The sequence below is a fragment of the Doryrhamphus excisus genome, linkage group LG9 (genome assembly GCF_037039965.1).
Source record: "Doryrhamphus excisus strain RoL-2023G ecotype Guam linkage group LG9, RoL_Dexc_Guam_v1.1, whole genome shotgun sequence".
NCBI classification, from domain to species: domain Eukaryota; kingdom Metazoa; phylum Chordata; class Actinopteri; order Syngnathiformes; family Syngnathidae; genus Doryrhamphus; species Doryrhamphus excisus.
Genome location: NC_136365.1, coordinates 13,543,466 through 13,555,862, shown reverse-complemented (window position 1 = coordinate 13,555,862; position 12,397 = coordinate 13,543,466). Strand labels below are relative to the sequence as shown.

The 12,397-nt window shown below is 41.1% G+C and overlaps 2 protein-coding genes across 4 annotated transcripts in view; one reads left to right on the top strand and one right to left on the bottom strand.

Moving 5' to 3' along the window:
- Positions 1-4,668, bottom strand: part of LOC131132142 (STE20-like serine/threonine-protein kinase) — a 29,549-nt gene extending 24,881 nt beyond the window's left edge. The window contains exons 1-2 of the mRNA XM_058077490.2: positions 3,824-4,668; positions 2,851-3,015 (exon numbers count right to left, since the gene is read on the bottom strand). Of these exons, the coding sequence (XP_057933473.2) occupies positions 2,851-3,015; positions 3,824-3,973 (315 nt within the window). The 5' untranslated portion in view covers positions 3,974-4,668. The remainder of the gene's footprint in view (positions 1-2,850; positions 3,016-3,823) is intronic.
- Positions 4,669-4,985: 317 nt separating this feature from the next.
- stn1 (STN1 subunit of CST complex) lies at positions 4,986-12,109 on the top strand. 3 transcript variants are annotated; one of them, XM_058077504.2, is made up of 9 exons: positions 4,998-5,606; positions 6,225-6,320; positions 8,736-8,813; positions 9,966-10,139; positions 10,326-10,437; positions 10,728-10,878; positions 10,963-11,085; positions 11,154-11,226; positions 11,295-12,101. In XM_058077504.2, exons 1-9 carry the CDS (start codon positions 5,489-5,491, stop codon positions 11,450-11,452), a joined length of 1,083 nt encoding a protein of 360 aa, XP_057933487.2. In that variant the 5' UTR covers positions 4,998-5,488; the 3' UTR covers positions 11,453-12,101. The 3 variants fall into 3 exon arrangements, with proteins under 3 accessions (XP_057933497.2, XP_078649551.1, XP_057933487.2); XM_058077514.2 differs by lacking the exon at positions 9,966-10,139 and having other exon boundaries at positions 4,986-5,606; positions 11,295-12,109; XM_078793425.1 differs by lacking the exon at positions 6,225-6,320 and having other exon boundaries at positions 4,991-5,606; positions 11,295-12,106.
- The last annotated feature ends 288 nt before the right edge of the window (positions 12,110-12,397 follow it).

Below are 12,397 nucleotides of genomic sequence, written 5' to 3'. Positions count from 1 at the left end.
GCCTACAGGTTGAATGCACCTGCAATGTATGACATGTCTTGTACCATTGTCTTGTATAATTGGGAATGTTGAGTTGTGTTAAAGCTGATCATCATGGAATGTGGATGATGTAAATGTGTGCTATAATATCTTAACAAAATTTTATCAGTAACAGTGTACTAGTGGTAGGTTATAACATTTTGTTTCTGTAATGTGTGAAGGTGAACGAGTGCATGTGTGTGTGTGTGTGTGTGTGTGTGTGTGTGTGTGGGTGAGGGGGGTGTATTGTATGTTGAGAATGGCTTCTGTGTTGTAATTATTTTATTAGCATAGCACATTAAAGCACCTTACATTCTTTTACAACAATGCCATTGAAGAAGTTAAAGGTGACTTCAAATTTATTTCAGCCAAAAGGCGCTAAATCCGCAAAAAAAATTAATAAAAAAAAATATATAAAATACATGGTGTGTGCAGGATTTTTATAGCATGCATTTTTATGACCTATATTGATAGCTCTTTCATTCGCAATATAGACTTGATGACCATATAGATTGATATGTGCGTAATTAAAAATCATTGATTTTCTCGAAATCAGTCAAAATGGATTTAGCGCCTTTTGGTTGCAAGCTCTTCATTTGTTTTGCTTCTCATGTTATTTTTCTCACTTTTGAGTTTCCCACTGTGTCCATAAAGCACATAGGAAGCCGGAGTACCCAGAGAAAAGCCATGCATGCACAACAGGAGATTCGAACTCTCAATCTCCTGACTGTTAGACTGACATGCTTAGAAATCAATACAAATCATTGTGTTAAATATAATGTGTGTGCTGACAGTAGATAATGTAGGTGTTACATGAAGTTAGGGTGAGACAATGTGGACTGGAGCCTTTCATCTGTGGAAGGAAATAAAGTTCTCTCCTCACTGGATGATCAGGTTCCATACAAGCCATGATAAACATCACCTGTTCACCTCAGTCACTCTGTGGCTATTGTTGACAAGACAATGGTGAGGAAACAGACTAGGGCACTGAAAATACCAAACGTTAAGTTTGAAGAGAGCAATCTAAGGGTGTTTTCTGAAAACAGTTGCTTGTATATTCAAAGGAACGGTTCCACAGTAACATTACTGATGCACCAATTTTGCAGAATGGGTGTGAAAGAGACTGATTCAAGCTGTGATGTTTCACACCCGAGAACCTTTCAAGTTGCTTTCAAGTTGTGTTGCAAGCAATGCTCACTGCTCAGCAAGTATTATATACATCACACCCGACGCTGGCTCGAACATGACTGCAAATCCAATCATCTGATTAAGGGAAGCTGTCCCTGTTGTTGTATAAATGCGGACACATGCCTTGCCGGGCTGAGTCTGACAGACACAAGACGAAGAAATGATGCCTTAATGTTACATCTCAGATGCACCCATTTTGCTAGGCCCGAATCAATTACACTACATAAACGTTACAGACCAAAATCTAGACTAAGCGTGCTAAAAAACACAGAAATTAGCTAAATAATAAACATCTATGATGATTAACAGCTGAATGCTATTTGATCCTTCATGTGAACTTTGGCCCTGACATTTGATAAGAATGTAGCAATAAGACACTATGTTGTTGCCAACACTTTACAATGCCTTTTCATCATTAAAATATGCCTATCAATAACTATCATGATTTTTAAACTAAAATATGAAACCATCTGAAGTGTTCTACACAGAAAATAAAGTTGTACTCGTTGCTATAAGTTTTGTCCAAGTCAAACACACCCATGTATACGGTTATCCCTCGCCACTTTTGTGGTTGACAACAGAATCCTACTGATAAATTTCCCTCTCATTAGCCAAAATATATACATATTTATGCAAACTTTATGTATTATTTTAGCATAGTTAAGGACTTTCAAGCATAAAAATTGATGAATGAATTAAAATAGAAGTATAAGGCATTCAGAAGACGCATTCAGAGACGTTGTGATGACATGTAGTATTGTACACTGGTCACTAGGCGTCAGTAATGTTGGGTGAGACACAAGCACCAGACATGACAGCCAGAACAACAGGCTTTTATTACAGGTTTGAATGAGCTCACAACAGTCACAATAATCCCTAACCTGAGCTACTGTTGCGACCGTAACACACAGCAACCAAAAACCTGCTACATTACTTCCTGTCTGCCTGTCACTCAGCTTCCCCAGCATTGGAGTACATTTACAGCAACACACACAAGTCTTTTTCTTATTATGTCTACTATTTTGGGTATTAAGAGTGTAAAGGTGACTATAGGGGTGCTATTTAATGTCCACAGGGCTCTAACAATGTATAGAAGACCTAAAGCAGGTTGTCAATGCTCTAATTACAAAACTATTCGATTTATAATTAAGGAATTATATTTCCCTGAATCACAGTCAAGTCTGGAACCAATTATCAACAATAAACAATCGATTGCTGTATTGCCCAAGTCAAATATTGCTCTGACAACAAATGCTCCATGAGCACAAACACTAAAAAATACACCCCCAGCTACACACCCAACAGCATGCTGGGTAACCCGCTGTACTCTTTCCCAACACGCTACCCTATATTCAGCTAGTAATCAGACACAATAAATACTCTCTTTCAAAAAGGCCAGTAACAACAAATCCAGCGACTTGTTCGAGCCTTATTTGAAACTTTTGGAGACATGACATGAAAAGCATAAGTCACTCTTTTCGACAAGCAGCTGGTCAGCTGTTCTTCCTTGAGCTTTTTGTTGATGTACATGCAGGGTACATGTCTTTATTAACTATAACATTGATTTTTAATAACATAACAATAAAGTCAAAACCCTTTTGCCTCCGGTATCAGGGTTCCCATCACTCCTTGCTTGCTACTCACCCATAGTTTGCCCTCGTAATAGAAAGCATCAAGCAGCTTGACAATGTTTGGGTGGTCACACGAGGCCAGTATGTCAATTTCCACCATGTAGTCCTCCAGCTCCTCCTCGGTCTTTGTGTCAATAACTTTGGCAGCAGCGAGGACACCTGTCTGTCTGTTCTGAGCCTGTGTAGAAAGCAAATATAACATGCCAAATGCATTATTGAGGTTTTCTGCAGTCTTGGACAGTTCCGCTGTTTATGGGCTCTATAGTGGCATTGTATGCTAACTAAATAATCATTTTATGACCAATTAAGTGAAATCATATCTCTTACAACATGCCACAGCACTCATATTGGTTTGTAATCATATCAAATGTAACTGTGTGGACATTTCTTCCATCTGTGCAAGAGGGATGAAACTGCCACAGTGCTTTGGGATACAGCCACATCCTGGTAGCCTGCCATGCTCAACTACAGGGTTGGGAAAAACATGACTACTTTGCACAAAATCACCCAAACCATACAGCCAGAACCACAAAGGAGTGGCTCCAACAAGCGCATTATGATCATGGAGAGGCAGAGTCAGTCTCTGGACTCCGGGAGAAATTCTGTGGAGGGAGCTGAAATTTCGAGTTGCAAAGGGACAGGCTCCAAACCTTCAGGGACTGGACCTGAGTGACCAACAACAAGTAACCTTGACCTCTGTACTTGCCAACAATGGTTTCTCCGTTAAGTACGAGGCCACGCTTTGCATTATGTTGAAATAACTCTACACACATGAAAATATACATACATACTATACAAATGGAATAGTCCATCTTCGTTAGTAGTTATTTTAAAATGCGGTATATTCTATTCTGTGTAAATTAAAGACATACGTCATAATTTTGTTTTAGTGATATAGATATAGGGTGGAGCTCGGTGAAAACAGTCTCACTTCTGACACTTCTGGTTCGCGTTCCAATTCAGAAAAGCACAGTGACATGCCTTACCTTAAACACCTTCCCAAAGGCTCCGTCTCCCAGTTCACCGATAATGTTCCATATTTCCTCGGGGTTTTCATCTCTTCGAACATGCTCGTATTGTTTCTTCTTCTTCTCAGACCCCAATTTAAAGATTTTACGGAAGTTAAAGAAGGACATTGTGAACCCTACAGTGCGTCATTCGGTGGCTAAGTCGTGAAATTAATGGAAGGTTTGTGGTTGTAAAAAATAATTAGTGGTAGCGTGTGTCCAACAGAAAAGTGTTCATAATTACCAAACAAAATGAACGCAACGCTAGCTTTAATAACCTAGCTTAGCTTGTGTCACTCTCCTGGCCAGTCCGGGAAATTCGGTGCTCTTTTGTACACAGCAGCTCACTTGTACCATCCACAATGATGCAGATCTACCTTGACGTGTCCCGACCTCGATAATCCCCCGCAGTAGAACACTGATTTCATACAAAACACAAAGGCAGAGCCCCAGTACTCGGCGGCCCAATATTATCCACCGAGGGGTTCCTTCCTCAACCAAAATAGATATGGAGCAAACCGATTGTCCTTCCAAGTAGTTCCGAGGCGTAAATGCATTAGAAACACTGAGTATAACGGCCGGTGAAATTCGGGTTAGCTCCTACATGTACAAGGGCTAAAGTAGCCATCCTGTCTTGAAGACGTGCCTTTTTCTAACGGATTACCAAACTTCAAGATTCGATCTTAACGCGCGTCCACGATTGCGCGCGACCTCGTGTTCCTTTCTCCTTTTTAGTTTACACTCTCAAAACCTCCATCTAAGAATAAAATTAATGTTTACGGAAATAATGGCGTTATTTGCGTGAAGACAAATTAATCGGCAGAGCGAGTGTAATTATCTGCCCCGTGGTGGACATGTGGCATTGTTTCCTTTCAAGAAGATACTCATTGTTCGCAATTGGGCGGATCGATCCGAACAGCGACAGCAGGATAGCAAGTACTAGTATCAGAAAGAATTGATATGAGCGAGGCAGATGAGATAAATATGTTTCTGTTCTTTTCGCTTCTGTTTTATTCATTTAGACAAATACCTACGATGCCTTTATGTTAATATTTTGTATATATTGTGACATTGTCTTACATTGTTGTAGCTTTGTATCGAGTGAGGTTGATGAAAATTTTCTGCTATGCTTGAAATCTTTGTCCAGTGTTTTATTTTTATTATAATGCAGATCAACAAAACAAAGACAAAATTACAAAATTGTTCAATTAACTTGAAAAATAGCAAGTACAAAGTATCGATATCAAAACCGGCATCGTCTTCAGATAGTATCGCATCGATACTCGAATGTGCCGTATCGGCTACCGTCACATTGTTTTGATTGAACTACAAGTCCCATGTATCATGACAACCAACAGTGGTCTGTTTGGGCTATTTAAGCGGTTCGTAATGATATGATAAAAGAGCTTAATTCACTATGAAGTCGTAAAATCACATTGGATAAAAATGTTTTAATAATAAAGTATATAATAATAAAAATGTTTAACAGTAAATTAACGTGAGGTCACGTGACCAATACTTGTGCTTCCGGTTCATGCAGAAAAACTAAAATAGCTAGCTTCCGCACTAGTCTCATTAAGAAAAAACGTCGAATTCAACGGATTTGGTTGTCATAAGAATCACATTGAGATGTAGGCCGGGGAAATGGATCCTGCCGAAGAACTCCCATCCATGTTGTGGGGACTGGACCCCGTCTTTTCTGCTTTCGCCAGACTTCATATCAGAGACATCCTCCTCCTGCCAGAGTCCTGTCAAGTGCCAGGTAACATTTTGTTCTCATCATTCACAAACCAAATACAACAACAATATCTAATTTAGCAATCAATTAATCCTTATTGCCGACAGCAGAAGCAGGTGTACCAATTTCAACAACATAAAGTAATATACATAATATTCATTCTTTGTTATTGATCTACATTCAGCATTTATTAGGGGGTTGTATACGGTGGCCGATAGGGGCAAACAGACATTACCCCAGGGTACACATACACTATAAAACAAATACAAAAGGAAAATATTGTAAATTGCAAAACACACACACACAAAAAACATTCCAAAAACAACTGCAATGTATTGCAATCGCTATTCCTTATTTTACTAATTAGAAGAGGTTAACACATACACAGGAAGTGAACAAACCCTTTTAATGACAAAACATAAACGCAAAATATAAATGGAGTTAAGAATGATCATTAATAGACCAGGATAAACGGTGGGATTAAATAAATATTCCCACATTTGTACAATTGCTTGTTTTTTCATCTGGTTTATGATTGATCTTAATAATCAGTAATTCTATTGCAATAACACATTTTAATAGACCTTGTAGTTTTAAATATGACCTCTGATGACACTATTATGGCTCTTGTTTTTATCATAGATATTTACTTTTACAAATCACATCCCATCTACAAGGTGGATGTGCTTGGGACAGTCGTGTACAAGCGGGAAAGGGTGGACTTCTTCTCATATGGAGGTGTGTTTTTGCTGTTTCTATAGGCTATAGTTTGCACTCATGTGGTCAATGAATTTTCCATATTACGTATTCACATAGGCATATACATATACACATAGGTATACACATGTCTGGTTCATTGGTGACTCCAAATTGTCCATAGGTATGAATGTGGGTGTGAATGGTTGTTTGTCTATATGTGCCCTGTGATTGACTGGCCACCAGTCCAGGGTGGACCCCTCATCTCGCCCGAAGGCAGCTGGATAGGCTCCAGCATACCCACAACCCTAGTGAGAATGGATAAGCATTATAGAAAATGTATGTATGGATGGAAATATTCCTTCAATCATTCATTTTCTACCGCTTTTTCCTCACGAGGGTCGCGGGGGGTGCCGGAGCCTATCCCAGCTGTCTTTGGGCGAGAGGCGGGGTACACCCTGGACTGGTCGCCAGCCAATCACAGGGCAAACATTCACACTCACATTCATACCTATGGGCAATTTGGAGTCACCAATTAACCTAGCATGCTTTTGGAATGTGGGAGGAAACCGGAGTACCCGGAGAAAACCCACGCATGCACAGGGAGAACATGTAAACTCCACACAGAGATGGCAGAGGGTGGAATTGAACCCTGGTCTCCTAGCTGTGAGGTCTGCATGCTAACCACTAGACTGCCATGCTGCCCGGATGGAAATACAGTGCATCCGGAAAGTATTCACAGCGCTTCACTTTTTCCACATTTTGTCATGTTACAGCCTCATTCCAAATTGTATTAATTTAATCTCTTACCTCAAAATTCTACACAAAATACTCCATTATGACAATGTGAAAACATTTTTTTTTGAATTTATTAAAAATAGAAAACTAAGAAATCACATTTACGTAAGTATTCACAGCCTTTGCCATGAAGCTCAAAATTGAGCTCAGGTGCATCTTTTTTCCACTGATCATCCTTGAGATCTTTCTACAGCTTAATTGGAGTCCACCTGCAGTAAATTCAGTTGATTGGACATGATTTGGAAATATAATAACTGTCTATATAAGGTCCCACAGTTGACTGTGCATGTCAGAGCACAAACACCAAGCATGAAGTCAAAAGAACTGTCTGTAGACCTGCGAGACAGGATTGTCTTGAGGCACAAATCTGGGGAAGGATACAGAAAAATTTCTGCTGCTTTGAAGGTCCCAATGAGCACAGTGGCCTCCATTATTCGTAAATGGAAGACGTTTGGAACCACCAGGACTCTTCCTAGAGCTGGCCGGCCTTCTAAACTGAGCGATCGGGGAAGAAGGGCCTTAGTCAGGGAGGTGACCAAGACCCCGATGGTCACTCTGTCAGAGCTCCAGCGTTCCTCTGTGGAGAGAGGAGAGCCTTCCAGAAGGACAACCATCTCTGCAGCAATCCACCAATCAGGCCTGTCTGGTAGAGTGGCCAGACGAAAGCCACTCCTTAGTAAAAGGAACATGGCAGCCCGTCTGGAATTTGCCAAAAAGCACCTGAATGACTCTCAGACCATGAGAAACAAAATTCTCTGGTCTGATGAGACAAAGATTGAACTCTTTGGTGTGAATGCCAGGCGCCATGTTTGGAGGAAACCAGGCACTGCTCATCACCAGGCCAATACCATCCCTACAGTGAAGCATGGTGGTGGCAGCATCATGCTGTGGGGATGTTTTTCAGCAGCAGGAACTGGCAGACTAGTCAGGATAGAAGGAAAAATGAATGCAGCAATATATAGAGATATCCTGGATGAAAACCTGCTCCAGAGCGCTCTTGACCTCAGGCTGGGGCGAAGGTTCATTTTTCAGAAGGACAACGACCCGAAGCACACAGCCAAGATCTCAAAAGATTGGCTTCAGAACCACTCCGTGAATGTCCTGGAGTGGCCCAGCCAGAGTCCAGACTTGAATCCGATCGAACATCTCTGGAGAGATCTGAAAATGGCTGTGCACAGACGTCTCCCATCCAACCTGATGGAGCTTGAGACTTATTGCAAAGAAGAATGGGCAAAACTGCCTAAAGATAGGTGTGCTAAACTTGTGGGATCATATTCAAAAAGACTCGAGGCTGTAATTGCTGCCAAAGGTGGATCAACAAAGTTTTAAGCAAAGGCTGTGAATACTTATGTAAATGTGATTTTTTTGTTTTTTATTTTTAATAAATTCAAAACATGTCAAAAAAAACTTTTTTCACATTGTCATAATGGAGTATTTTGTGTAGAATTTTGAGGTAAGAGATTAATTTAATACAGTTTGGAATGAGGCTGTAACATGACAAAATGTAGAAAAAGTGAAGCGCTATGAATACTTTCCGGATGCACTGTATACACATTAATAATGTTTCCTGTAAAATTACTGCAATATTCCAACATGTTCTCCAGTTCAACATGACCTAAGCTTTGTGGGGATGATGAGTGTCTTTTCATTTGTTAACAGTGGATGATGGCACTGGTGTCATAAACTGCTCGTGTTGGAAAGATGACCTCATGAAGGGAGAGGTGGATGTTGATATATGTGAGTTTCTTCTATGAATGAATGTGCACAAGACAACATATTAAAGGTTCAGCAATGGACACATTTGAATAGTATAACAAACAGAAGTTTAGAAAACTTGTATTTACATAGGTGAGTTCAGGACGTGAAGCAAAACCATCCAAGAATTGACGTCTTTCTACATAACTAGCTGCTACAAGTGAACGGATAACTTTTGATATAACGTAACGACCACCCTGCACTAAGCTAAGTACAGTAAAGTCTCGTTATATCGATATTCTCGGGAGTCGGAAAAAATACCGATATAACTGGACTATCCATATATCCGATCCTGCTCCGAACTGCATTAAAAGTGGGCGGATCTTTGATATGGCATGTAATTTTCTCCTCGAGTTCATGGATTGCGTATCTAGCATGCTTTTGTACTACAATAAATTTTGTACTACAGTAAATAAAAATAAACTTACGCTGTAGTGATTACCGGTTACCGGGACATAATTCACCCCGGAACTATCGATAGGGAAGGTGTTGCCACCCGGAGGGGTAGGCGCGAGGGACGGGTGTTTTCCGCTGTGTGTGCTGCACTCTGGTGGTGGAAGTGTGAAAAATAAAGTTGACTGGAAGCAGCCGTTCGCCGTGTTCTTTTTTGGTATTGAAATCCTTAAGCAAAGATTGATTTAAGCTGCTTTTGTATCGATATAAGCAGACCAAATTGGCTGGCGGGAGATGAAAAGGGCATCCTAGTAACCGGATTATCATAATAACCGTGTATCGTACTAACGGAGCTAATTATATCATAAAAGACTAGAAATTTGCCGGGAAATGAAAATAGTATCGTAATAAGTAGTAATTCGTTTTAACCGATATCGATATAACGAGACTTTACTGTACAATGATATTCCCTAACATTGTGTTTTGTACGCATCTCTGCCTTTGGTGCAGACAGCACAGGTTCCACTCCCGTTGGGAGTTCTCCGATGCCCGTCCCAAGCCCGGAATGAAGGGAGGGTTGCGTCAGGAAGGGCATCCGGCCTATGAAATAAGCCAAAATAATAAAATAAGTGGCAACCCCTGATGGGAGAAGCAGACAGACAGCTGTATTAGATAAATAAGTATTTTAAGTTACAAAGATCACACCTATTTCCCATGAATCACATTGCCATATAACACTAGCGGAGAACAAGCCTCATGATGACGATCAGGGAGCCTTCAATCCAGCTGCGGAACTGAAAAAGCTCAGATGGACCCAGCAGAGCCGGTGTAGCCTAGAGATCGGAGAGCTTCTGCGAGTCAGAGGACTGGTGAAGACATACAGGCAACAGAGAGAGATCACAGCATCCACCTACTGTGAGTGACTACGGCTCTATTTATCACAGTGGAACCCGTTTATGCCCACGCTCACACTCCAATATTGCAGCATTTAAGGGCTGTAAAAGTGATATCCCCACACATTTGGATACTTGAAAAAGAAGCAAACACTCATCCAACTACACAACCACACCATCTGTATCCTGTGGGTGTGTGTGTTCCTAGATAAAGTGGATGACCCAGTGATGGTGGCCCAGATAGAATGGATGACGGACGTTCTCCAGCTGTACAGTCAGTTCTACGACAAGGCACTCCAACTACAAACCAACACCGCTAGGTACGTGCTGGCAGAATATAACATCCATGAAGCATCGACGAAAAGTTGTAGTAGTTGCATAGTTACATAGTTGTAACATTTGCGGTGCTCGAATTGACAAAAGCGCAGGGTACCATATAAACGTATTGAATGAAACTGTAGGCTGGGCTTGTGATCAACAGAGGATTACTGTGTGCCGGAAAAATAGTAGCACATGCTTTACCCAATTTTCACCCTTTTCCATGAAGCGGTTCAGTAGGAAATGTACAGGAAGTGTTGTCAGGTCTAATTGTTTCATATCTGTTTTTCAGTGATAGTCCGGTGAGTTCCCTCAGTCGGGCAACAAATATCGTCAAGGATTTTCTACAGCAGAGGTCGGTGAGCAAGTTCACACCCTATGATGTTCAGGACCTCCTGCACCCTCTTTTCACCAGCGGGACTGAAACCGCTCCTGCACAGCAGGTTTTGTTTCTTTCTGATTTTTTCCTGATTACGGAGTCGCCACAAAACAATCACTGAGTAGTATGACCATCTACTGCTGTTCAGGAGCCTGTGTCGGGTCCATCTGCACATCAGGAATTACGCCAGCTCCTCAAAGGAGCCCTGCAAGTTTTGCAGGATGAGGGCCTGGTGTACCGCAGGGTAATGTCCCAGGATGAAGTCTATTATGTAAGAGAAGCAGTTTGTGTGAAGAATCACAGAGGAATGTCCTGTTTGATATTCCTGTCCTTCACTAGGTTACTGTGCAGGATAAAGATCTACTCATGGTAGTGAAAGACATCATCAGGGAGGACTCAAAAAGAGAGAAGTGTATGCAGACTCAACCCTCTCAGGTGCTTTACTTGTGAGCTAACAGACGGTTCCTCGTGTGCTTATAGTTAGGGCGAAGGGTTGCCACCTCCTGCACATCCTGTCTGCGGTGAGGCATCGCCACATCCTCAACGTGAGCAAAGCGGCTCTGGAGCTGGTCCTCCACTCATTGGAGCACAACAGTGACATTGTCAGCACCAGAGATAATTATTATACCATGTTTTAGGCCATATGTCATACATATCTGTATTAGGGCTGTCAAAGGGTGGCATAGTATCAGATGAATCACAGCTGGCAAATTAATCATCATTATTCACCATTTGCAACTGTGTCTGAAGTATGACAATTTTTTCATCATAGAGACTTGGCTTGCTGTGATACGTGTGTATTAATTATACTAAAAAAGGTTGGTTACCACCTTTTACACGCTATTTGTGACAGCCCTAAATCATCATGCATAGTTACATATTTTTGTAGAGCTTGTCATTTAAAAAAAGTGATCTGTAAGCCACAATTGCTTTTCTAAGAGTGTAAAGTAGAAATGCATCCTTTTTCTTTTCCGTCTTTTGTTGGCAATTGATGACCACAACATCCAGCTTAGCCATCTTCATGTGTACCAGCTGACATTTTCAAATCAATACTTGACAAAGTCAAGAAAACCAAGAACTCTTTCTGTTCAAAAGCTAACAAGCTAAATACACAATCCAGATTTCAGCCCAATAAAAGGACTGACACTACTGGCTGAACTAAACACTAATCAAAAGCACAAATGTACCTTAGAATAGAAAAGTAAAGCCAGCAGAGAACAGAACATGTGTATGACTTTAATGCTTAAAAATGCTTCATTTAGGCAAAAAAGTGGGGGAGATCAGTTTTTCTGTCACTTTTTGGAACTCGTTCCCTAATTTTATAATGCAAATGTTGACAGGTCTGCTAATAAAACGATTGATGTAGCAGTGGATTAAATGGACAGGTGGTGGTGGTGGATGGGGGCGCCATTGCAGCTGGAACCGCCACTGCCCGACGCATTAAGGATGCTGGAGGTATTGTATCGTCTTACATGTACGTGCGTGGCTTTGTCCACATGGGGGCAGCATTGAGTCATTTCACGGCGTCGTTCATGTTCTGCCTTCATCTGATTGGTCGTCTGTGAAACATCTGTAGCCACGCT